At 41.0% G+C, this 26,330-nt stretch overlaps 1 protein-coding gene and 1 long non-coding RNA gene across 3 annotated transcripts; one reads left to right on the forward strand and one right to left on the reverse strand.

The window, feature by feature from the left end:
• Positions 1-6,946: 6,946 nt before the first annotated feature.
• On the reverse strand, positions 6,947-19,696 carry LOC128838734 (uncharacterized). Its single transcript, XR_008445251.1, has 4 exons — positions 19,657-19,696; positions 16,714-16,839; positions 9,976-10,010; positions 6,947-6,997 (listed from the first exon to the last, which is right to left on the reverse strand). It is a non-coding gene; the product is annotated as an uncharacterized LOC128838734 (long non-coding RNA).
• On the forward strand, positions 11,589-25,414 carry IBSP (integrin binding sialoprotein). Of its 2 annotated transcripts, none has more exons than XM_054031174.1 (7): positions 11,589-11,718; positions 14,464-14,528; positions 14,661-14,711; positions 14,825-14,896; positions 17,979-18,029; positions 23,320-23,436; positions 24,483-25,414. In XM_054031174.1, exons 2-7 carry the CDS (start codon positions 14,475-14,477, stop codon positions 25,068-25,070), a joined length of 933 nt encoding a protein of 310 aa, XP_053887149.1. In that variant the 5' UTR covers positions 11,589-11,718; positions 14,464-14,474; the 3' UTR covers positions 25,071-25,414. The 2 variants fall into 2 exon arrangements, with proteins under 2 accessions (XP_053887149.1, XP_053887148.1); XM_054031173.1 differs by having other exon boundaries at positions 11,622-11,718; positions 23,317-23,436.
• The last annotated feature ends 916 nt before the right edge of the window (positions 25,415-26,330 follow it).

Genomic DNA, 26,330 nt, shown 5'->3' on the forward strand with positions numbered 1-26,330 from the left:
ATAACTGATACACTAACGAATAACTCACAGAAACTTGTAGTGATGGAGCTGAGGATACTAATTTTGAATGCTGCTGATGCCACCAATATACAGTTGGCAACTGTCTATGGTGCATGCATGTTTGTGGCCATGGATCATTACATACTGTGGGAAGTCTGCTCTTGCCTTAGGTTAAAGGAGAATTCCTCTGATGATAAGGAAATAATTGAGCAACAGGGCTCTATGTCTGACCTGGAGGATTTAGGGGGAGATGTTCAAATGCGACAGTGGAAGAAAGAGATCCAAAATCATATTTGGGAAGAAACTCTTCATATCAGCTCTATACAGTCTCAGAAAGAAGTTCATGCTCTTTTACTTTTCCATTCTCTGTTGCTCATGTATAAGATTTTATATTTCATTCTGCATTGCTCTCATAAAGATTTTGTATAGCAATGGGACCAACTGTCAACATAAACATCCAGATTCAGTTTCCAAACCCATCCAAGTTTGGATCAAATAATCAATTGTGCTAAAAATTTTGAAACGTTCATGAGTCATGAAAATTTCCCCAAACACCCATTGGCTAGGTGAATCCTCACAAATAAAATTTATGGGCAGAGCTGGTGTGATAGTGGGGTGGAAAAACAGCACCCAAAAACCCACTGAAGAATATTTTCGCAAACTAGAAGTGCTGATGGGTATTGTAAGGATAAAGTCATTAATGGTTGTGAGGTGCTTAGTATTAAATTGAGGGGGATAGATACAGTATTAGAACTGATTATTTGTACTGGAAGTGCGGTATTTGTTATTCCCCTGTTTCAAGGTTCCAGTCATCCACTTAGGGAGCAGAAACAATCCTATGCACCTTAAGTGACCAACCCCAACTAACAACTATTGAACAGCAAATAATCTCACCAACGTCCCAAAAGCAATACATTTTCTTCCAAATTATTTAGCAAATAGTTATGAACAATTAATACATTTAAAAGAAAATTAGGATGAGTGCACACACAATTTAGTAACCAAAATAAAAAGACCAAGCTTGTAACAAATCTGCTTCATGACAAATAGTGAGAGAAATGTTAAGCATGAGCAAAACCAATGAGGAGTCCTTGTGGCACCTGAGAGACTAACACATTTATTTGGAAAAAGAAGAACAGGAGTACTTGTGGCACCTTAGAGACTAACAAATTTATTAGAGCATAAGCTTTCGTGGACTACAGCCCACTTCTTCGGATGCATATAGAATGGAACATATATTGAGGAGATATATATACACACATACAGAGAGCATAAACAGGTTCTCTCTGTATGTGTGTATATATATCTCCTCAATATATGTTCCATTCTATATGCATCCGAAGAAGTGGGCTGTAGTCCACGAAAGCTTATGCTCTAATAAATTTGTTAGTCTCTAAGGTGCCACAAGTACTCCTGTTCTTCTTTTTGCGGATACAGACTAACACGGCTGCTACTCTGAAACCTGACATTTATTTGGGTTAAACATGAGGCCGCCAGTCACAGTACGCAGAACCTGGTGTTTTGGGACCATATTGTGGCACTGATTTTCATTCAGAACTAAGATGGTACAATATTGCCATTCATTTCCAAAAATATTCACAGATTATTTTTTCTCTGTTCAACCAGCTCTACCCAGGATCATGCTGCTTTTAACTGCAATGCAGGGTGCTGCAGGAGCACTAGCTGTAGGCTTGAAGGAGGGCTCCTCACAAGTTAAAAATGGTCTTGCTTCTGGGAATGATGCCCCAGCAGCACAGTGGTTTGGCGTATCCTTGGGTACATGGATATTTTTGTGCTGGCTCATCTCTAGCTCTCACATGAAAAACATTCTTCTCTGACATTGTGAGTTTCTTACCCTGTCAATTGAATCTGTCAATATAGAGTACGTATAAACACAACGGCCAAATATTTTTCTGTTTTAAAGGGTCTTCTTTACCTCCCCACTTCCAAAGAAAAATTCTTTCCTAATAAATCATTGTATTAAAATGAATGATTTTGTTGATTAATGATGTTCCCCACCAATCTATACACATCTATAACTGGAGTATGTAATGCAGTGGTTCTCAAACTGGGGGTCGGGACCCCTCAGGGGGTCGCAAGGTTATTACATGGGTGGTCGCAAGCTGTCAGCCTCCACCCCAAACTCCACTTTGCCTCCAGCATTTATAATGGTGTTAAATATATTTTAAAGTGTTTTTAATTTATAAGGGGGGGTCGCACTCAGAGGCTTGCTATGTGAAAGGGGTCACCAGTACAGAAGTTTGAGAACCACTGATTTAATGTGTATGTTCAAAGTATTACTTGCAACTGGGATATGTATATTTCCTAGACCATTAAAATATGTACAATGATGGTAAATTATATTTATTTTATAGCACAGTGTTCCTGTTTAGGAGATTTCTTTCTTTTTTTGCTATCATTTCAGCTACTGCTAGTACCAAAGCCCAGGTTCAGCCAGTTCAAACAGCTTCTTTCATTTCTGTAATTATTTACACTTTGGTTCTGAATCTCTCCGTTATGGCTGCTAAATCCATCATAGCTAGGCCATTCTGTACACTATTACAGTAAAAAAACCTTGTTTTTATTGGCTAGTCTTCTACTGGCACTCGTCGTCTCCTGCCCTCTTGACCAAAATATGAACATAGATGCTAATCCAGCGTGCTGACTATCTAAGTACTTTGCTGGATCATGGCCGAAATGTAGATGTTTACTTGGAGAAAAATTCTGACTCATATTTTGACACCAGAAATCTTTTCTTAGATTTTTTTTTTTAAATGGGCTCCTTTATTTATATACAAAAATTGTTTCCCTCCATTATCCCAACATTCCCTGGCTCCAATTCAATTTAACCATAAAGTTAAGCATGTGCGAAAATGCTTTGCTGAATAGATACCCCTGAGATGAGCTACCTGGGATGGTGAAGGGCCTTCAGGGCCAACCAATCCCCACCACTACCACCACCAAACTACTTTTTAACAATGCTAGAACAGTATTGTACATTTTGGTATTTAGGGAGCAGATTTCATACAAAGCCAGTCTCAAATTTTTGCTTCTCTGTGGGTTTGTTTTGTTTTTAAGTTAAAACTGGGAAACCCAATAAAAATTAATTAGACACAGTGCTCCCAAACTATTAGAAAGCCATATAATGTGGACTGAAATCTTATTATTAGCTTGATCACCATTATCTGCCAAATATTTTTGCAGGAAGCTGTTTGCTTTTACATGTAAATTAGTGGGCTAAGATATACTTTTTTAAAAGAAGTAGGAATATGCAGTTTAGTCTCCAATTCAGCAAAACACCTAAACCTGTGCCCAATGTTAAGCATGTTCCTAAGTGCTTTGCTGAATCAAGACCTTAGAGAGGGTTATTCTGCTAATCAATTCTTGGTAGAGAAAGGAAGAGGCAACATATTTATATGACTTCTATCAATCTAATGCAGCATTTTATACTATAAATAAGAAGACTAGAGGCCGAAAAGTGGGTCTACACGATGCAGCAGTGTGCACTAGAAGGGTATGATTTCTAAAGCACACCAATACATTGTGCACTAACTGGTCCTGCCGACGCACACTAAAAGTGCATGAAAAGAGAGTACACTACTATTTGTGCCAGCAGGGTCCACATGGGCCAGTTTGCATGCAACATGTTGGTGAGCTTTAGAATTCACACCCCTCTAGTGTGCATTGCGGAGTGCTGTGTAGGCAAGCCCTCAGTGGAGTAACTGCTGAACTGAATTGGGAAGATTGCTGCCTATCTACTTCTAGAAGATACTGTCAGAGTAGATTGTGGAAGACCAGTTCCATTAAGCCACCCTGATGGTGCTGAATGAGAAACAAGTGATCTTGCTACACTATGTGCTGAGACCAATTTTGTGGAAAATAAAAATTTGCCTCTGAGAATTTTCCATTTTTAACAAAGGGTGGGGAATGTTCAGATGTTCATACAGTTCTACCATCTGGAAACCACAGCAACAGCACATTGATTGCCACTCAGAGGCTAAATGGCACATCTGTTGAGCTAGTGTTTCATAAAAGGTGAAAAACTGCTGCTATGCCTACTGAAGTCTGCTGAGCTGGCATCAGATAACAGGGTCTGCTTTTGATTTTGTGGGTTTTTCTGGCCTGAGGCTTCCATCAAAACCTAAACCAGCTCTAGCTCTGCCTTGTAATTAAAGTTCATTCAATAGCACACTGGGTCTCTGCTAGGCTTTGAAATTCATACTTCATTAAGATGAATGGCTAAAGTTTACATATATGTTAGTGCTACCGTGACAGTCCACTTGGGAGCAGAGTGGGTAGATATGCACTCGTTTACATGGTGAAAGCAATCTTGGACAGCAGAATGACTAAGAAAGTTCATTTTTGAATAATAATGAACATTTAGATCTGGAGGAAAGGTGGTAACCTGGAGAAAGACCCAAAAGCTGACATTTTCAAAGGATTCTAAGGCTACATCTACACTACAGGGGGGAGTCGATTTAAGATACGCAAATTCAGCTACATGAATAGCGTAGCTGAATTAGACGTATCGCAGCCGACTTACCCCGCTGTGAGGACGGCGGCAAAATCGACCTCTGCGGCTTCCTGTCGATTGGCGCTTACTCCCACCTCCGCTGGTGGAGTAAGAGCGTCGATTCGGGGATCGATTGTCGCGTCCCAATGGGACGCGATAAATCGATCCCCGAGAGGTCGATTTCTACCCGCCGATTCAGGCGGGTAGTGTAGACCTATCCTAAGCAAGTTAGGTGTCCAACTCCCATGAAATTTCAAGTTAGGTGCTGAACTTACTAGTTTAGACTCCTCTGAAAATCCTGGTGTAAATTCTCAAGAGTTTAGGTTTTGAGATGATGAAGAACAAATAAAATTTTTTCTTCTCCTGGATACTAGTACTATGATTTGTAGCCATATTATCAAATTGCATCTCTGGTTTTGGGTGCCCAGTTTCACATACCCTGACCTTGACTTTCAGAGCTACCAAGTAACCGCAGTTCCCATTGACTTCAAATGGAGTTGACCTCTAAGACGCAGGTCCCAACTATCCTGCACTAAGGTCTGTTTTTATATCAGAAATAACTCATGCCAGTTTTCATACCTTGGTAACTTACACTCCTTCTATATATTAGTAATCATCACCAAGGAATTGATTCTTTAGTCCCAGTGTTGCCAAAATGCACAATTTTAGCACCAGTTTTGAGATATTTGCTGTGTTTCTTAAAGCTCCAGCTCCTAGAGGCATGTGATTAGGTGACAATCTCAGTTTTCATTTAAAAAAACCTGCTAGTCCTTATGGTTCCAGAGAAAAGCTTGAAAACATGACCCAAGTACTTAGAGACTCAAAACCCAGAAGGCAAATTACAAGAAACCAAAATTTATTATAAAAAAAAACCCTCATGATTTTTAAGCCGATTGCATGATCTTCTGGGGGCCTGATTTGTGATTTGTAAATGCTTGGGGTTGCAATACTCTAGTCCTATAATTACTGTAGAAAAATTCCTATGAAAAATAAATGGAAGATTAGCCTGTTTCTCAGGGAATTTGCAAATCAACAGTTTAAAATGAAGTTGCCTCATTTAAAACCTTAAAGAGCTTTTCTCTTACTCTGTTAATTCCAACTTTGGCAGTTCCAATTTTTTCCTCATTGTCTACATTCCATTTAATGTTCTTCTTATTAATGCATCAAAGATTTCTTGCCTTTAGTGGAGTTGCTCTACGGTAGAATATGTCAGTTTTTAAGGAATTAATTAATACTTTAAGTACCAAATGGAAATGGATCCATCTTTTGCGCTACCAATTACGCAAAAATACTTTAGTCACATCTAGAAGTTCAGTTCTATAATGAAATCAGTAACATTGACCCTTTCTGAGAATGCAAGGAAGATTATCTAGAATATCACTGGGGTTTCTTCCCTCAGTTAATCCCTTTCTCCTTGAAATGGGTTTAGATATTAGATAAAGTTCAGCCCCTTATTCAGGAGGATATTGGAATATCCCAAATTTCATTCTATAGTGTGGCCCCTCTTGATTCTTTAATATCACCTAACCATTCAATCTTCACTAATTATCAGATCATTTGAAGAAAATGTTCCCCTCAGCCTCCCCAGATGCTCTTTTAACAATATCCATGGAATTGTAATGAGTGTACATACTTAGGAGGTTTACAGACATTTACTTTAAAACCCATCTAATTTTGCTTGATGATTAAACTACAACAACATGGCAATATTCTGTGCTCGTACTGGCCAGGTCACCGCTGCTTAGTTTTTCACTATTTTGTCAAAAAACATAAATTGGGAAAACAAATCACAATTTAACTAATATCCCTGCAATTCATTAATATCTAATATTTACAAGCCTTCCAATCCTTGTCTGATAATTTGCTGGCGATCCCGGTTATAATCGATTATAAAGGTTTTTTTAAAATGTAGGCATACTTTGAATATCCTGCTTCCAGAAAATAAGGAGTTAAAATTAAAACTACTAAGATGTTTTCTTGATGTTCTAAGGTTTCATAAGCTGTCCTTGGAAAGGAACTGAAAAGCTTAGTCTTTAGTCTCTGATCCAAAGTCCCTTTCACCTTCTTGCTTCAGACTGGTACAGAGCATGCTAATGGGACCTGGTTTATACAAGAACCCCTTAACCGTATAGGTAAAAAAATCTGGAAAAGCAGGTAAAATATTCCATAGAAAGTTAAAGTAATATAAGAGCTACAACAATAGTCACACTGGCATTTCAAGAGATAGTAAAAATATAGGGGAAAAGTTTAGCGAGACAATTACTCTTAAGGAATGATAGATTAACAGGGTAGTATAATTGCTTCTTTCAAAAGGCACCTAAAGGAGTTAGACATCCAACTCCCACAGAAAACCTATGGGAGTGGGGAGTGTAACTCCTTTAGGCACCTTTGTAAATTTCAACCAAAATGTTCAGGGTACCTTAACTCACCTGACAGACTCAGGACAATAACATCAGCACCAGCAACCTTCTTGCAGGAATGTTCCTACCCAAAGTAAACAAAACCAAATGTTAGCTTCCTAATTTCCAACCGAGATGTTTACAACGTAGCCCAGGGGAAACAGACCGTACTGAGGAATTTTAAGTGACATAATCTAGGTTTTCCTGTCAGAAGGAGCTTTCCAGTTTGCCATGAATTCAGAACATTTGATTCTTTTCTTTGGCTCTTTTTCATTAGGTGGCATTCATGCTGGTGTTTGCTTTGCTGGTTTGGAGAGTATCCATCACAGTGTCATCACCGTGGTGTCTATACTAGTGCTCCCACTCTGTACCTAGTTGTCCAGAGGTTCATATTCAGTGCTAGCTTCCTCACACCTAGCACAATTGAAATAAAAATAAATAATAGTTACAGTCAGTAGCTAGTGCATTATGTTTTCAAAGTGTGGCAGGGCAAAAGTTGGAATTAGAGATGGTCCTGATCTAACCCCCCAGATCTGAGCACAGTTCGGGTTCAAGTTTGAGAGAGAGGCAGCTGCTCAAATTGATCCTTACTGTAGATGAATTGGTTTACCCCTCTACATGTGGCCAGCTCTGCCAAGTAGTTCCTCAGATGTCTAGTTCCCTTATCAATGTTCTGGGGGTGGGGGGAGGGGAGGAAGATGTCTGTGGCCATATGAGAAATGGCCTAGTTACCCAAATTGCTACACTTCCATGATGATTATAAGTGTTTTCAGTGGCAGATCACGCCGCTCTTTCCTACTCATGGCCCTTGCTCTCAACTGAGCACCGAACAGTCAACTATCTAACATGTCTGGAAGCAAATGTGAAGCACAAAGGAGACTGCATGATGGAGTTGAACTATGTCAGCAAGAGATAAGGGGCCTGTCTGCCCCAACCCAGCTTGGAACAAGGATGCATTCTTTGGGTAGATTGGGTCTTGGAGCACCTTTGGCCCAGTCACGAGAGCGAGGAAAGGAAAAAAAGGGGAAAAAATGACGGAGGCAGGGAATGGAAAAGAAGAATGGGGAAAGAGTGTGGGAAAGTAGAAAGGGAGAGAGACAGCAACAGAGGAGAAGGAGCCTGATTCAAAGCCCATTGCAGTCAATGGAAGCCCTTCCACTGACTTCAGTAAGTTTTGGATCAGGCCCAGATAAAGAAGGGAGTTCTAGGGTATAACTATATTGCAGCGTTAGCAGAACTCATGTTAGCAGATGCTGGGATTGCTAACCTAGGACTTGAGCATCCACACTACTGACATACCCAGAGAGTCAGAGTTTAAGGCCAGAAGGGACCACCCGATCATCTAGTCTGACCTCCTGCCTATCACAGGCCACCATCAGCACCCAGCACCTGCACACTAAATGGAACAACTGAAATTAAACCAACTATTACAGCTCACAGCAGACTAGACCATTATCTGCCACAGACCGAGAACAGGAGGGACCCAGGTGCACCAGACCCCCACAGTGGCAGGGAAATGATTAAATGAAATATACCCAGTTAATTCTGCCACATGCTGTAGAGGAAGGTGAACAATCCCCAAGGTCAGTGCCAATGTGACCTGGGAAAAATTCCTTCCTGACTCCACATGTGGTGATCAGTTAAATCCTGATCATGGGAGCAAGAACCAGCCAACCAAGCACCTGGGAGAGAGGATACTTGATGCCACCTCAGATCCCAGGCTTTCCCCATCCAATGTCCAGTCTCCAGCTGTGGTCCCCAGGATGCTTCAGAAAAAGGAGATTAAAAAACACACCAAGAATACATTGTGTTGAGGGGAAATCCCTTCTTGACCCCCGCAGGTGGCCAGCTGAAACCTGAAGCATGAGTTTAGGAGCATAAGAAAAACCAGAAATGAACCCCCCAAACTGTTGAGCACCCTATCATCACAAGCAGCCCCATTATACAATTGCATTTAACAATTTATCCAGAAGGGAGGGGTGAAAGGACATCTAACAGAGACAGGAGTGGGTTAACCAGAGGGAAGAGCGAGGGGATAAGAAACAAATGTATACTACCTGGACTTCAGATCTGATGCAGAATGCCAATTCCTATTAAACCTCAAATCTGAGAGCCTTGACTCTCAAATTAATGGGCGTGGCAGGTGCTCAGCACCTCTCAGGATTTCACCCCAAGGTTATGTCTACACTGCAGCTTGGCGGTGTGATTCCCAGCGAGGGTAGGCAGACAAAATAGCAGTGTGAACATTGCACTAGCCTGAGCTGTCACATCCACATGGCTATTTTTAAGACACTCGCTCGAACAGAGCTAGCACAAGTCTATCTGCCCACTCTGGGCATCATCCTGCTAGCCCCAGGGTGGACACATCATAAAAGAGAAAATGCCAACAGGAAAAATAAGTCAGAGAATAAAAGACCCAAATTAAAGAAATATATTTTGCAGCGATAAAAAAAGAGAATGGATTTAGAGGGTAAAAACTTTGAAGTCTCAAAGACATATTAAAGAAACAGTTTGAGGAGAAACTGGTGTTGAAAAAAGATTTAGAAAAAGGGAAGGTAAAGAAAGAAAGAAAAAATTAAAAAGAAAAGAAGCCAGATCCTCTGCTGATGTGAATTAGTGGAGTTCCATTGAAGACAATGGAGAGATGCTAACTTACACCAGTCCTGGATTTGGCCCAAGGGGGTGAAGGAAAACCACCAGCCCCCTTGCCCTACTCAAAAAAATCCCCCCACAACCCACCAAGAAATAAATAATTTAATTTTTAAAATTGGTATTTATGATTATTTAAATGAATGTGACTTTCACCTGAATAAAGCCCTAATAAGCAAACAAAAGCACATAGACACCCACACTTTGGGCACATATAATATACATCGCCGTTGTCTTAGACAACTGATATCAGACACACCCAGGGATGGGCCAGACAATTCATTCTATATCAGATGTCCATTTCAAATATTGCTAGTCTCCTTTGCCCAGGATAATGGGCACATTTCAAGCCCCAACATCCACAAAAAGTATAAAATCAGCTCTGCCCTGGAGAATTAGGGATAACAAACATACCTATAATTGCCTCCCTTTGTCAGCATCTTGACTTCCTGAGAGAAAAAGATCTGTCTTAATTAGTCAGTTAGTAAAATCCCGTCCTTCAAGCAATGTCAGCTAGTCCTTCCTGCCTCTTGATTCCAGTCTGAGTTCAGTCCATTGTTCAAGGATTTCCTCTCTCTTTGGTGATGTGCAATACCCTCCTGACTGCAGATACCTGACCCCTCTAATTCCCCTAAAAGTCACCCAATAGGACTGCACTGCATCACTAATAAATGACTGAATGCTATCATGTACCTATAGTTACACTCTCCTTCTTTGTCTCTTTGTCCTTCCTGGTATCAGTAATAACCACCAGGTTTGGCTCCTCACAGCCTATTATAGAATCCAGCCCTCCGTATTGTGCTACTGAAGCCTTAGAACTAAAACAGATTAATGTAACCCCTTTTCCAGATACCTCAACCCACACAGTGTGACCACCACATTGGGATATCAGCATCTGTTAGGGCAGTCAGCTCTTAAGTGCTCCTTACTGTTTATTGTAAGATTAGCCTTTGGTCAGAGACAAGCCAACATTCATGCCAACGCACTGAAGTGCTTCATGAGTGAAAATCCAGCCTGTACAGTGCTTTGATGGAAGACCACCAACGAACATTTAGGGGCTGTTGGAAGTGGTGCTAGTAATTCAGTAGGTGGTCATTTACTCTCTGAGTCAGTAATGAACCAATGCCCTAGGATGGTGTTAAGGGACACCGCTGCAGTAGGTGGCATCTTTCAGATGAGCCATAAAACTAAGGTCCTGACCACTTGTGGTCATAGATCTGAAGGCATTTCTTCAAGAATAGGGTTGTTAACTCTGGTGTCCTGACCAAATTCTAATTTGAATAACTACATTCTACCTAGTTAGCTTTTCCCCTGTACTTTCAATTGCACAATGTTCTTCATATTGTTTAGCTTTGCAGTACGCCATTAAACAATTGCCACGTTTCACCCGAGAAGTGACTGCTTTTCAGTAGTGGGTCTAGTGATCTCTGTGTATAGTTTGTAAAGTGCTTTGGGATTCTTTGAATTGAAAAACTCTATGTACATTGTATGGTATCCAATGATTATTAATGGTAACAATTTTCTTCCTTTCTTTCTATAAAACAGTAAAATGGGCCAGGTTCTCCAAAGGTGTAAAGTAGCAGACCTATGGTGAGCATCTGGCTTCATATAATATATATGCTGTGTTTAATTAATATTCATGAGCTATACCAGCACAAATGACACTATGGACCTAATAGTCCTCTCGCACTAGCCTTAAACCAGATTGATACTGGTGTTAAGTGAGAAGAGAATCAGGTCTGTTGTGTGTCCACTTCTTTTGTATATAACATTTTCCAAAAAAGAAAGAGAAAAAGCCCTTAAAACAGAATTCCCAATATTTGTTTTAATTTATATCCAGAACATTATTATACATCTCAGCATCCAAACCCTTCATCTTACAGAAGACCTTTAATTAAATGAAACTGTACAACCCTCTTGGCACTAGAACAGAGCTTTATGTTTATAAACTAAATCTGTGTCTAGAAACATGTTGAAACTGGGGGGTTTTATGGTGAGAGTCCACTTACTGACATCACACAGGCAAGGTGGTGATTGGCTACTGGAGGGAAAAAGAGAGTTTATATTCCAGTAGGATGACAGTGAGCAAGCAAAACTATTAAATCTGTGTCCACTGACTTCTTTTAACTAGCCTCTGTACTTCAGGACTGCAAACCGGTAAGATTTCTTATGTTTAGTTTCTTTATATGTTGTATAAATTGAGACCAACTTTTTCCACCTGTTTTTCTAATCTGTTGATTCTCTATTTCTAACTGGATTGCAAAATTATGCTTTGTATACTTTGTAAAGAAGGTATGAATTTACAGCATGATTGTTGTGATAAAGCTGAATGAAAAGGTAACTAAGTTATGCCATACCTAATTATAACTTGTCAACCACTTCAATATGAGACAGAAAATGTGAAAAAATAAAAATTTCGTAAGTGAAATATAATCAAAACCCCTACTGAACAACCTAAGAAAACAATTTTTCCTGACTCTTTTCTGACCTAGGTTTAATACAGCATGGGGAAAATTTGCAGAATGGAAGTAACAGATTTTCCCACAGCTTAAAAAAATTAATACAATTTATCTTGTTGCAAACTTAAATATAGAAATGATCCCAAAAGCAGAATTTGTAGGTGTTATATTACAGACAGGTGTAATTTGCAAGTTTGGGACCAGATCCTCAGTTGATATAAATCTACAGGGCTACACTGATGTATATCTGACTCCTTATGTCTGTGTCTTAATGAAATAAGCAGTTGTGCAATTTATGGATATTTTTGCTTTCAGAATCTGTGTTTATTACCGCTTCCAAAGAGAAATCTGTAATTCAGTGAAGAACCACGACAACCACATTAGAACCAAAATCAGACCACTGCAAGTTCTGAAATGTCATGAACTACAGTGCAGTTTCACCCACTTGCACAATGTCTGAATTTTGGTTCCTAGTGTTTAGATCTCTCTGATTTACTTTTACTTGGGAGGCGGGTGGGTAGGAGTAGGAGTCTGGTAAGATTCCTAATCACCTTAGCACTAAAAGGGAATTTCCCACCAGCTCTCAGAGCTGTCCCATGTTTAGAGGACTTGAAGAGAAAATTGAATGAGAACTAGAAATGTGTTTCCAGGTCCTGTTCTATAGAACAAGGAAGAAGATACTTCTTCACTTCAAGACATAATTGGGTGTGTCTGGCAGCACTGAAGAGGTAGTAGACCTGCTAGCCACTTATCTCAAAGACAGTGGATAATGGAGTCAGCTGTTCCTTAGAAACCCTACAGCAGGCCACTATTTCCCCCTGCAGACAACTAAAAGTTAAGAGAGTGATGTCCAGAGCCTGTCAAAGTCCTGAGGTCTCAAGCAAGTTTGAGGAAAGGTGCAATAGACCATTATTCAGATCAGGTGATTCAGGGGTCTAAATATCATACAAATATCAGGTGCTCTAAACATAAATATTATGTAAGCCCACATTCTGACCTATATGCTCATTGCTAATCAGCTGACTACCAGGGTTAGAGCAGCTGATTACTTGGAAGGGAGACCTATGAGGAAAACCCACGTTTCGCAGCCCTGATCATGGTGACGTTAGCATTCTTACTATAGCGAAACCCCAGCTTGGAGTTAGGAAAATGGGGATACAGGAAGTTCCTTCAAACACAAAAATCTACTTGAGATCATTAAAGTTTCCTTTCAGAAGGATGGAGAAATTAACCCTAAGGAACTGGCCAAATTCCTGGGTGGGTAATTACATGCTACCAATCTAAATATTTCCTCCTGGAATTTCAACATTCTTGACTTCCTGCACTAAAGTGTTACTTAGTGTTACTGTGTTCTGTTGACTAATGTGTTGAATAATACAGAAAGTGACTCATTTATATTTTCATGAATTAATGTGACAAGCTTGCTCTGCATAATGTCACCCTATGAATTATTCACGAGGATACAGACAACTGCCAGTTTATTTGTGAAAATGAGTGCAATTCCCAGAGGTTTTGTGAATTCTTATATGAAGGATTATTTGGCCAAGAACTCAAACTAGATGTACATTATTCATTGTAATTGCTCACTATTCATCACTCACTAGTCTCCTGTTTTAAAAATCAAGTTGTCCAATGAGGGAGCAGAAACATTGCCATGTGATTTAGAAGCTCAGTCATGCAATGCAAACAAAGGATTAGTTCACAAAGAAAAAAAGGATTAGTTCACAAAGATTAAACATTGTTCACAAACTATTTGGTGAGTACTTGCAAAGGGCAACTACATTCATCGATCAAGATTTGTTAATGAATGATCAATCAACAAAGAAAGAAGGCTACATTCATCAGATAATTTAACTGCAATGAAGTACCCAGGCTCTAGGGGCATATTTACTCAGCCACTGGAATGGTGCCTCCCAGCCTGGGTAGACAGATTTGTACTAGCTCTGCTCTAGCTGGCGTACTAAAAATAGCAGCGTGGATATTGTAGCATGGGCAGCAGCTTGGGCTAGCTGCCTGAGTCCATGCCCTCCCAACTCAAGCTCAGATGCTTGCCCATTCCATTGCCTGTGCACTAGTTCCATGCTGCTCTTTTTGGCACACTAGCTCAAGCAGTATTAGTGGGAATCTGTCTACCTAGGCTGGGAGGTACGCCCCCAGCTGCAGTGTAGACATACCCTAAGAGACATAGTCAACCCCAGAAATGGCAGTACTGTATTTCAGTGATGGGAGAAGCGATTCCCCTATGTTTGTCTATCTCCATACAGATATATTTGTGTGTGTGTGTGCGTGTGCACGCGCAAACGTGTCTGTCTGTCTAAATGTCACTGGGGTATTTCTGGATGAAAATATTGCATAAGTCATTAGCCCAGGAGCTCCCTTGCTGTGCTGATGTTTCATAAATGTGAAATACATATACTAACATTACCGTTCTTGTTACTTCCAGAAAATACAACAATGAGGACTGCACTTATCTTTATCTGCCTTTTGGGAATAGCCTGTGCTTTCTCAGTAAGTGACTTCAACAACTGACTAACTCTTCTAGATCATTGATGAGGCACTAGAATACCACTTGCCAGTGACTTTGCCTTGCTGCTGTTTTTAAGTAGGAGAACCATTCATTAACATAACCTTTTCCAACAGGCAAAAAGCTTCTACAGAAGAGCAAAATCAGATGACTCGGAAGAAAACGCGGTATGATATCAGCCTTGTTGGATTATTTTGCTGTATTACAATTACACTCACTTGTTTCTTAAACTCCAATACTTGAAACCAAAATTGATTTAGTTTTTTTACTTTTTCGCTAGGTTTTCAAGAACAGACATCGATATTATTTTTACAGATATGCCTATGCCTATCCACCACAGAGAAGATTTCAGGTAAATGCAGCTTTTTAAAAGGAGTTGGCTCCTTAACAGTTATAATCATTGCCAGTTGCATTATGATCCATACACTTAACACAATTAAATACCTATTGGATAAAAATGATTGCCAATATCAGATACTTTAAAGTTACACCTCTACCCCGATATAACACTAATTCAGATATAACGCGGTAAAACAGTGCTCGGGGGGGAGGGGCTGAGCACTCCAGCGGATCAAAGCAAGTTCGATATAATGCGGTTTACCTATAATGCGGTAAGCTTTTTTGGCTCCCGAGGACAGCGTTATATAGGGGTAGAGGTTTATTTAGAACAATTCACATATATTTGAACTCAGTTTTGGCATAAGCAGGAATAATTCCGTCTACATGACCTGAAAGCAGTGGAGTTAAACTCATTTGCACCAGGACTGAATTTGGCCCAGGATGTTCCAAAGACAGTTAGGGATGCTAATTTATTCTTATTCAGATGGGTGAACCCAATCTGCTTCAAGATCCTGCAAATCTCTTAAATTCTCTTTTAGGTGTGTGAAATTTTCTCTCTATAGTTTAAAATGGAGCAAAATGAACCATTCATACTGATTTATATATACAACTGATTCAGTTTTTACAAACAAAAGCCTGTGGGTGAAATTCTTTCCTCATTCAACTCAATGGCAAAAATCCCCTGGACTTTAATGGGACCAAGATTTCATCCCAAATGTTTCTCTAGCCAAAACAAAACGATACCAACTATGCTTTAGAGACAGACACCTCCAAAAGCGGAACTGGCACAAGTGTGGGTCCTATGGGGGGTGGAGTGGGCGGCAGATTCTCAGCTGGTTTAAATATTGTAGCTCCATGGAGCTACAGCAATGCACAACTGCTGATGATCTGGCCTTCTGGGTGGTGTAGATGTACTGGGCCTGATTCTGATCCATTTGTAGTGGTGTAAATTAGGATTAACTCCACTGAAGCAGCAAATTTATACTAGTGTAAGTCTGGAGTAAGTGAAAGGAGAATCGGGCTCATTATATCCATTTTTTCAGCCACGCTAATTTATGACCAGGTCTGGCCTTTGGTGTTCTGCTGCCAGAGCAAAAAAATATTTTGGCACCCCCCAAGTGGCCGAGTTTAAAACAAAAAACAAAACACCCCCTCCCCCCAAATGGTTGGGTCAACCAGCCAAGCAGCAGCAACAGGAACAAAAAGAGAGACGAGCAATGTGGTGCCCCTGGAAGTTGCCATCCAGAGCCTACACCCCTCAGGCTGGCCCTGCTTATTCACAGTTGACTATGGGGTTGGCTGACATTCAGCAATAGTCAGATGTGGGAATGCCCCAGACACACCTCTTTCTCTCTGGGAACATCCCCCAACGTGACCCCAGAACTGGGGGGTGCTGCGGGTAACAGAGGAGAGCCAGTGAATTCCCCAGGAATTCTCCACAGTATCTTTACTGCCTTTTATGCTGTCAGAGCCAGTGGAAAGGAGGTGGAGGGCAGTCATGAAAAGGGCCTGGCACCCAGCTGCCCCCATAGTAACATTTTTGACTAGATTTAGAAAGAAGAGCTCAGCACCCCAATAAGTTGGGATCTTTTGAACATCTCGCCCACAAGGCTCATGTTCCAAAGACATTTGGTGTGACTCACAGGGGCACTGACACAAAACATGTTATTTAAAAGAGACTCACTGTTATAGAAGATAAAATAATTACACTCATTTTAAAGCAGTAAACAAAGGCCACTTAATTCCCAGACCTGTCCAGAACTGTGGCCAGTATCGCCATATGGACTGCATCCTGCCTGGCAGTACTGCCGAGAATATGACATCATTTACCTCAGTATGGCCTCTGGAAATGGCACAGACTGGCATGGCTCAGGGTTACAGGAAAGCAGGATATGTAATTGCATAATGCATCACACAGAAAGGAGACTCCACTGGAAGAAGTAATTTTGCTTATAACTGAAAAAAATGGGAGAAAATAGGAAAAATAGCAGAATTTACTATAAGCTTTTTAAAAACAAAACAAAAAAAAAACCCCAGCAGTTTGAAATTATTTTTCATGGACTCAAAATCTGTCTCTTTTGACTGGCATGGAGTTCAATGCAGAGGCATTGATTTCCTCTGAAGCTAAAAATTGTCTTGCTTCTGGAAATGATGCCCCAGCAGCACAGTGGTTTGGCGTGTCCCTCTGGTACAAATATATTTTTGTGTGGGCCCATCTCTAGCTCTCACTCACAACGTCAGAGGACAATCCTGTGAACACATCCTTATCTCGTCCCTAATTATGCACAACACAAATGTCAGTGGACAGAAGATATAAGCTCCAAGGCCAAAAATGCTTGTGGGCTTCCTGGATTTCCCTACACCTTTCCTCTCCTGTGAGGTGAAGCACACAGAGCAGCAATGAAGCTTTTCAGTCCAGCGAGTGGGATGGCTTAGTGGGCTACACACCACTTTTGAAATGTTTAGTCTCCCAGGAGGACAGATTCAATCAGCTCTAGCCAGTTTGATCCTGCCCTCCATCCTCAATATACATAATCTGAGTCCCACAAAATTTTCAGACAAGACTAAAAATCTGTCTACTGCCTGTGGACTTTGAAGGACCTATTGATGCCTTTTGAAAGGCTCGGGGCTTATCACTGCACAGAATCATTGTGCAGCAGTGGTGTGCTGGCTGGCAGCTGTGCCCCCCCCTGAAGGTCACTCTCGTTCAGTAGGGTGCATGCATATAATCAGTGCTTTGGAATGAAAGGTATTGTCCACATCAGCCATTTCTGGTACAACATGCTCCCCTGAGAAGCTGGTGGAAACATCAGTATAACTGTGGTATACACACACACCTCCCAAGGTTTCATTGACATTACAAATCCTTCTCCACCTGACTCTCCACCTCTCTCTGCATCTCAAGTTTCATGTTCACCATCAGAAGGTCTCCAGAATCCTTTAACAATCTGGCTAACCTTGTAGATCAATTATCCATGTAGAATCTTTTCAGTGCTTTATATGCAATCCTCACACACACACACTTTTTCCCCCACCCCACCCCCCTTTTCTGCAAGCACAGGAAAGGAAATACTCACAATTTTCCCTCTGTTTAGAGCAGTGACTCAGAAGAAGAAGACAGCTCAGAGGAGGAGGAAGAAGAAGGGGTACGTAACTTGCGTGGCCATTATCAAAACAAACCAAGTAGCACAAAAAAATCAAACAAAAAATGGGGATTTTTTTTATAGTCTGGACTCTGCGAATGATAATGGTCAGGATTGCTAACTACCCACAGGTTTCCATTCTGGACTGCTGCTATGTTTTTTTAAGCCCTGAGTCATCTTTTTTTTTTTTTTAAGGGGAGACTAATCTTTGAGACACAGTCCAGGCTTTCTGGTTCCAAAGGTTTAGAAATGGGCAGGGCTTGATAAAATTACAGACACAGACCTGCTTCAGGCCTAAGAAGATGAAATGCTAATAATGTTCAGCACTTCGATAGTGCCCTTCATCTAAGAACCTCTTTAAAACAGCACTTTATAAACAACATTGTGAGACAGGTAAGTATTGTTACTAGCTTTTTTACAGATGAGTAAACTGAGGCACTAGCACTGGAAAGTCCTGCTTAACGATTAGACCATAGAACTAGGTTTACTTCATTTAGATCAGGATAATTGCAAAGCAAAGACTGTGGAGAATTATGGAACTAAACTGTTCTTTCCTTAGAGAGTCTGTGGGCCAGACCCTCAGCTGATGGAAATCTGCAAAACTCCATTGACAGTAATGTAACGTTGTTGATTCACACTAACTGAGGATCTGGCCGTACGTCCAGTTCTTTTGGCTGTATGTGTTTGTGTGAGACATTATGTATAGCCGCATGCAATCTTCTGCACTGTTCTTGGGTTTGGTGATTCACCAGTCCTTATTTTACCAACACAGAAGTTGTTCTCCTTGTTGGCACACCACAGAATTCTGCAACCTAATCCTTAAGGGAATAAAGTGACCCAGAAACAAGAGTGGCCCCAGGTTAACTCATAAAACAAGCCCATCAACTCAGAAAAGGGAACACTGACTACAGAGAGTACTTCCATCACATAACCATGGGGTGTATTTGCAGTACTAGGAGTTAAGCATCCTCTCCTATTACTATTTAGCTTCTAGATTGTGTTGGCTCCTTCAAAACTGATATAATCTCTTGCGTAAATATGTATTTTGGTGTAATACTATTTTTGGAAATGCATATTTTGACCTGGATAGGCAGTAATAGCTTCTTTGCTACCATTATGGTCTCTTGGGTCAATGTGTTCTTAGAGACTACTGTATTTATAACACCAAATTTTTGGCCTGAATGACTGTTATGGGTTACAAAGATGCCATTATATATATTGTGCTTACCTGGCTTTCCACACACTTCTACAACAACCATTGGTGTTAATTATACAGGTATCCAGGGAAAGGAATATATTACACTCCTAAATCTACATACTGAAAATAATCATGCAATTTTATTTGCAAATACTTAGGGTTAAATCCTGGAGCCTGCTACATGGATACATAATACCCAAAGGCAGCTGGAAAATCTATATGTCAGGTTCACGGGAGGCAATAATTATCTGAGAGCCTTGTGCATAGAGATTCTGCAACCTATGTGCTACGGAGATCTCTGCAGCTCAGCACAGGAGAAATGGGGGAAGCGTGAGCAAGACAGGGCACCAGTGTTTCCATACAAAGCATAAATCTACAGGATTGAAACCCCACAAGCAGGAGAACAAACAGTGGACCTTACCCCCCACTCACCTCCATAGCATGTATTAGTATGTGTGGCCCAGCTAACCAGATATCCTGACTTGTTGAGTCTGAGTCCATTCCTCAGTCCTGTGGGGCTTTCATGCGGAGCAAGGTATACCTTCTTTGCTCTGTTTCTATTAATTTGGCCTTTCATGCTCATAGTCAGCAAACCAGGATTCTAAACAGAGTAACTCATTTGAAATTTATTTCCCAATTGGTATCTTTGTTGGCAGAGAAGACGAAACTGGAACTGTGATGGCGAATAAATTGCCCTATCTGTTTGAGAATAAAGAGGAAAATACATTTCAAAATACGTCCCCAAACATGCCCCTTGTGGAGGAGTGCAAATAGCGTAAACATTTATAGACTAGCACAGCTAAGATTTTCCAAAGTGAGGAGTGATTTTTTGGGTGTCTAACATGAGAGGCTTTAAAGGGGCCTGATTTTCAGAACATGCTGAGCACCTACCCCTTGAAAGTCTCTCAAGTTGAACACCCACAAACTGAGACACCCAGAACCATTAGTCTGTATTGAAAATGTAAGCCTATATTTAGAGATGGGCCTTATCTGGAAAAGGCTTCAACATGGTCTCTGTTCCAGTGGGTACAATATTAATTATGGGTGCATTGCAGTTGCCATCAGGTAGGTTATTTAATCTCTAACTTTGAGTTTACAGTTATTCACAAGGATAAAAATGGTATCCACAAAAATAGAGGCCACATTTTAAAAGCCAGGGCATTACCATGTATATTGTGTCTGTATTCATCTGTAGGCATAATATGGTCATATAAAAACAATTCCTCTATTATCTACCTGCCAAGACTAGAGTCAGGTTTCTGCCTTTCCTTTGGGAAGTGTTGATGACATGCAGACAACCTGGAGCAGAGGCAGAATCTGCATGCTGAAACTGTTTAGGTGTTGGTGATATAAAAAACTCTGACAGGAGAAACCCAGAGCCCTGAAAGCATAAAACCAGGTCCTGGCCGGTTTAAAAAAACAACAACAAAAAAAAATAACCCTCTAACTTCTCCTTTAAAGTGCTTTTACTTATAATTCTTAAATCTCCTTATGAATTTTGTTTACATGACTTGAGGTTTCAGATAGTCATTTCTGAAGTGAACCAAAGTGGCTTGAAGAAACATTGACTTTATTCTCTATTGTTTTTTAAAAAGTGGTTTCCAGGCTAAGACAATTCTGTGGCATGGTTTAGCCTTAAAGGCAGTGGAGAGAAAGATAATTTATAATGAAAAGGCAGAACCTCAGCAATGGCTATATAAATAGCATAACTACAATAATTATTTTATTGGGCCCATGACAACCTCTGATTCCTATCCACACAGACAACCACACCATGCAATTTGGTGGCTCTTTCAACAGAGTGGAAAATAACTTAAGTTTTAACTGGCACTAAATTAACCCAAGATTTGAGGTTCACCTTCCTTGATTCCTCTTCAGATACTGAGCAGTGTGTGTTGAAGGTGAGCACATTAGACTGTTCCTCTCTTTAGTATTGTACTACCGGTCATATAAACAAGGCAGTCTGCAGAAGATAGGGGGGAAATCTCTGAAATTCTTACAGATTCTAACACTATAATTGGCTGTGTGCAAAAATCAGAAAGAAAAATTGAGCCAGGCTTGCCAGAGGAACAAGAGGAATGACTAAAAGTAGGGTGACCAGATGTCCCAATTTTATAGGGACAGTCCTGATATTTGGGGCTTTGTGTTATAGAGGTTCCTGTTAACCCCCACGCCCTGTCCTGATTTTTCATACTTGCTGGCTGGTCACCCTAACTAAAAGAACCAGCACAAGCACCATGTATCTATCTATGATTTAAGAAATAGGTCTCTCTCTTCCCCAATCTCAGCCTTGAGAACAGGTGAAGCTAGCCATCAGTAGCCTCAGAAGTCCAATGGCCCTCCCATTCAACTGAGCACTAACACGGTACACTCAGCTCTTCAATCCACTTCCCACGGAAGCCAGGGACTTCACTTCCACCCCAAGGATAGGATCCATCACCAGACCTTTAATATTTTTTTTCCTCCACAGCCCTCTTGGTAGCCAGAATAGATCGATACACAGCTGTTTTATTGTAATGTGTTTGAGATAGAAAACAAACCTCAAAAGTCAGTCTGGCAGACGCGGGGCCCCCTATATCATTTTTATTTGTTCATTACAATTTTTCACTCTTCCCTCTCTGCTGTTTTGTCATTGTGTCTCTATATTTTTTCAATCTTCCCAACAATCTGATCCACTTTGCACTTTATTTCTTCAATGGTGTTTTTTTCATCTGCTCACCTTTCCAGAGATACTCCAAAGCAGAAAGCAAACTCATTAATGTCTGAGTTCAAATCAAAACTTTCAACCCCACTATGTTTGAGTGCATTTGAAGTTAGGCAAAACAAATTCACCCATCCCTACTTCAAAGCTTGATTTGGTTCTTTGAAATGATATATTTTGTTAAACAAGAAACAAAAACAAAAACATTCAGCTTCAGTCACTGATGTGTAATTACAAAGGAAGGATGGGACTAGTTTTGGTTTTCACTGAAGTCTCAAAACAAAAATTCCTGGGAAAATACAAAACCCAAAGTAGTCCCCATTTTCTGAGCAGAGTTGACAGTTCTTTGGGATGTTGTGTGATCGTGAATGGGATTTTGGTGGTCAGCTAGAGGATTGCTATATTAAGATGTGGTCTACACTGTGAAAAAAGTTGGAAAAATCTCAGCTCTAGAAACACAAAACCAGAAGTGGTCCCAATTGTCCATTGTTCAAGTAGCATATTTAAATTCACACAAACCCAGAGTCTTACTTGAACTGCTCATTATGTAATTACAATTACTACATGCACTACAGCTGTAACTGCTTGTACATGGGGTTGCAAGTGCATGTGCTTTTTAGCACATGCAACTAACTGCATACATGCAGATTTAACAGTTTAGCCATAGGGCTTACATTTTACCATAGAGACAGGGGTGCTGGATCAATTTTTATGGCGGGGGTGCTGAGAGCCATTGAACCAAACTGTAAACCCCGTATATGATGGAAACCACTTCAAGCCAGAGGGTGTGACAGCACCCCCAGCACCCCTAGTTCCAGCACTATGCATAGAGATACAAAATTTCACATACAGCTGTGACTACTAAATGGCCACTTGTGCATTATATGTGCATAATACTAATGTAGATAAATAATCCTGGGAGCTGAACACACCAACTCCGGCGTCTTCTAGAAAAAATGTGCCCGTTAAGGTGAAATTATTAAAGCATCCTCTACACCTCATTACTAAATTTTGTGCTTGTAATTTTGTTCACACAATCATTTCCTCCTGCAGATAATGGGATTTTTGTGCAGGCTGTTTGTTTAGATTTGCAGATGACTGTGCACACTCAAGTTCGAGGCTGCTTTTGAAAACAGAGCTCTAAAATTATTTGTTCTTGAACTCCACAGCCAAGACACAAATTCAGGATTCTCTGTTTTTCCTGCAAGGATTGGCATCGCAAGCTCCTAAGAAAGAGTGCTTTCCTTCAGTATTTAAGGCAGACAGAGCAAGGGTAGAAGGGAAAAACAATTCCCTCAATTGAAATGTTTACTGCTCATGTGATGAGATTATTTTTATATCTCTGTCGAAACTAAAACAGCCTCTGTGACCAGTGTCATGTAATATCTCAGCAGGAGCAGTCAAACGAAGGAAACAATGGAGAGAATGAAGGTGAAGAATCTACTACAGAGGCTCCCACTGCTGTAGGCAAGAAAGACCTTGGTACAGGAGAAACCAAAATCCCTAAGAAGGTAATATTTGCAACCCTCCAGTAAGCTTATAAATACAATGAAGCCAGTACAAAAGGCTGTCCCCCCCCCCCCTCCAACCCCAATAGACTGGCCCAAGGAATCCCAAAATACATTGAGCTTGATTCTCTGCTCACCCATTTTACACCGGTGTAACTCAATGGACTCCTGATTTACGTTGGAGAACAGGCCCACTAAATACAGTTCAGCTCCTTCTTTATTAGACCGTTCCCATTGTTAAACCCCAATTTGTGTCATAACCATTAGTAGTAGTTTCCAAGAGCTCCTACAGGCCTAGACCAGGTAAAGGGCCCTCACTATGGTAGGCACCGTACAAAACACATATATGGTGACAGCTTACAATTTGAAGGCAGGCTTTACTGTGTCTTAATGTCTTTCTGTTCCCAAAAAGCAGGGGGAAATACCAGTGCTATAAAATATAGTCTGTATTCAATGGTTCTTAGTCTGGAGCACATTCAGCTTTTTGGTATGGGCTTAGGAGCCAGTGGATGATATGCCTAGCTATATCTGCTGGGAGGTAAACATCCTGAAAGGAGTCTCTGTCTGCAACCATGTATTACCAGCTCCTCAGCTAGTGTAAGTCAGTGGAGTCCACATGTACCTTTCAGATGGGCACAATGCCTTTTGCATGTTCCCAATTGCACTGGGAGTAATTTTGTCTTTCCCATATTGCTGCCCAGTGGGCCATCCAGCTTACTAGCCACTGTGGGTGGGTGTGAGTAGAGAGCCATACCTCTGCTTACTTCCCAGCCATTTTCCCCTAGAGTGGGGGAAGCTTTTGGAATGCAGTCCTTGCACCACTCCCACCCCCAAGTGACTGAGTTGCAACTGTGACCACCCCTTACATGGGCCATGCAAGAAGCCGGGAGGGAATCCTTCCTCCCTCCTACGTATGTGTGGTCCATTAGGGCAAGACACACGTCGCCTGAAGGGTCTGGCCCCACGTTAAAAGTTTTCGAATGACTGCGTCTTTCCCTTGTCTATTTATCCCTTTGTAAATTTGAACTCTTTTGACATATGTGACACAGGAGCAAGACAGCCAAGGTCCCGAGAATGCTGAAATGGGCGAAAGTCCTAAAAAAGTGGGGGGAGGCAAAGCTCCCGGAAAAGGCGGGAAGAGCGAAGGCTCTGAAGGCTCTGAAGGTGAAGAAGACAGCGATGAAAATGAGGAGGAGGAAAATGAAGAAGAGGAGGAGGAAACTGAAAAAGTGGATGAGAATGGCAATGGCGGCAATGGCACGAGCACCAATGGCACGGACACAGAGAATGGGAATGGTGGCGAGGGAGAGGCTGAAGAGGAGGAGGAAGAGAATGGAAGTGAAGCCACAACCATCGTCATCACCACCCCGGCAGATTCGGGGCTAGATGACACCACGCCTACTGAGGATCAGGGCGTTTATGACACCACCACCCCTGGGGATCTGTGGGGTTATGAAAACGGAGAAACCACCTCCACGGGCTATGAAAATGGCTATGAAAGCCAAACAGATTATAACGATGGCAGGGAGAACGGGTATCCCCGAGGGGACAGCTACAGAACATATGAGGATGAATATGGCTACTACAAGGGACATGGGTATGATGTATATGGCCATGATTACTATTACAATCAATGAACAGCAAGACCATGATTGATATTGTTAATGCTAATACTCTGCATGGCAATTGTTTTCAACGTTCTCAGGAAGGTGCAGCAAAATGTAAAACGATGCCTGTAAAAAAAAAAGGGGAGGGGGAGGATCCATCTTTAATGAGGGGCATTACTGCTAACTACTAAAATGTGTTCTTTGTTAAAGACATGCTTTTGGACATTATATACGCTCCTGGGGTTTGTAGATTTTTAATCCTGGTGCTGAGGAATATTGTGTGTCAGGTGGAATGATCCAATGAGTTTTGTTGTATACTATATATTTGCAGTGTGTCTATCCATTGTTTATATTAAAGTCAAAATGAATTTTAAAGCAACCAAAATGACCAACATGTTGTAAGGAAGAAGAAATGACTTTTAAATGATCTGCCCAATACCATGTCACTTGCTAGTTTTCCACTAACGGGATCAAATGCTCAGCTGGTGTAAATCAGCAGAGTTGCACTGTAGACAAAGGAGCTACATAGGTTTTTACCTGCTGAGGATGTGCCTCGCTGGGTTTGGAGACTGACTTATTCCTATCTCTCCCCATGCCAAAATGCGCACAAAACACACTGGCAAGAGGAAATGATTGATTAAAAATAGAAAAACTTCTCTAGACTAACCTCAGACTAATTGAAGGGCCCTCTTTTAGTGAATACTTTATCGACCGATTCACAGTTGTCCTGCTGGCATTTTAAGAAGATATGGCACTGACCTAGTGAAACTGAGATGAACCTGTACAATTTGGAGTCAGGGAAAATCTTACATTATCTTTCATTGCTAAGTTAAATGATCAGACATCAAGGCCATACCATATCAGTAAGCATACAATGGGCTAAATTCTTCTTTATGTTACACTGATGCAAATCCAGAAGAACCCTCTTGTCTTTAATAGTTACTCCAGATTTATATACCAGTGTAGCAAAGAAAAGAGTTTGGCTGTAAAATCATAACTGCGTCCTGACAGTTTCTATGGTGTGATAAGGATGGTACTGTGGTTAAGGCAAAGAAAGGACTTTTGGCTAAGGCACATAGGACCTTCTTACGAGGTTCAGGGTGCAATCCAGACCAGCAAAAGTCAGCCCTGCAACATGGGTGCTTTACAACACTGTGCTGCTGTAGCTGCCAGCCAGGGACGCTCACAACCAACCTACAAGCCTGAAGTGCCTTTGTGCTGGACAGCCCTGGTTCAGCAGCTCTGAGCCTAGAAGCCTGTCTACAGCCCCGCTCGGTACCCCCACCTGTT

The sequence above is a fragment of the Malaclemys terrapin genome, chromosome 5 (assembly GCF_027887155.1).
Source record: "Malaclemys terrapin pileata isolate rMalTer1 chromosome 5, rMalTer1.hap1, whole genome shotgun sequence".
Classification (NCBI taxonomy): Eukaryota; Metazoa; Chordata; order Testudines; family Emydidae; genus Malaclemys; species Malaclemys terrapin.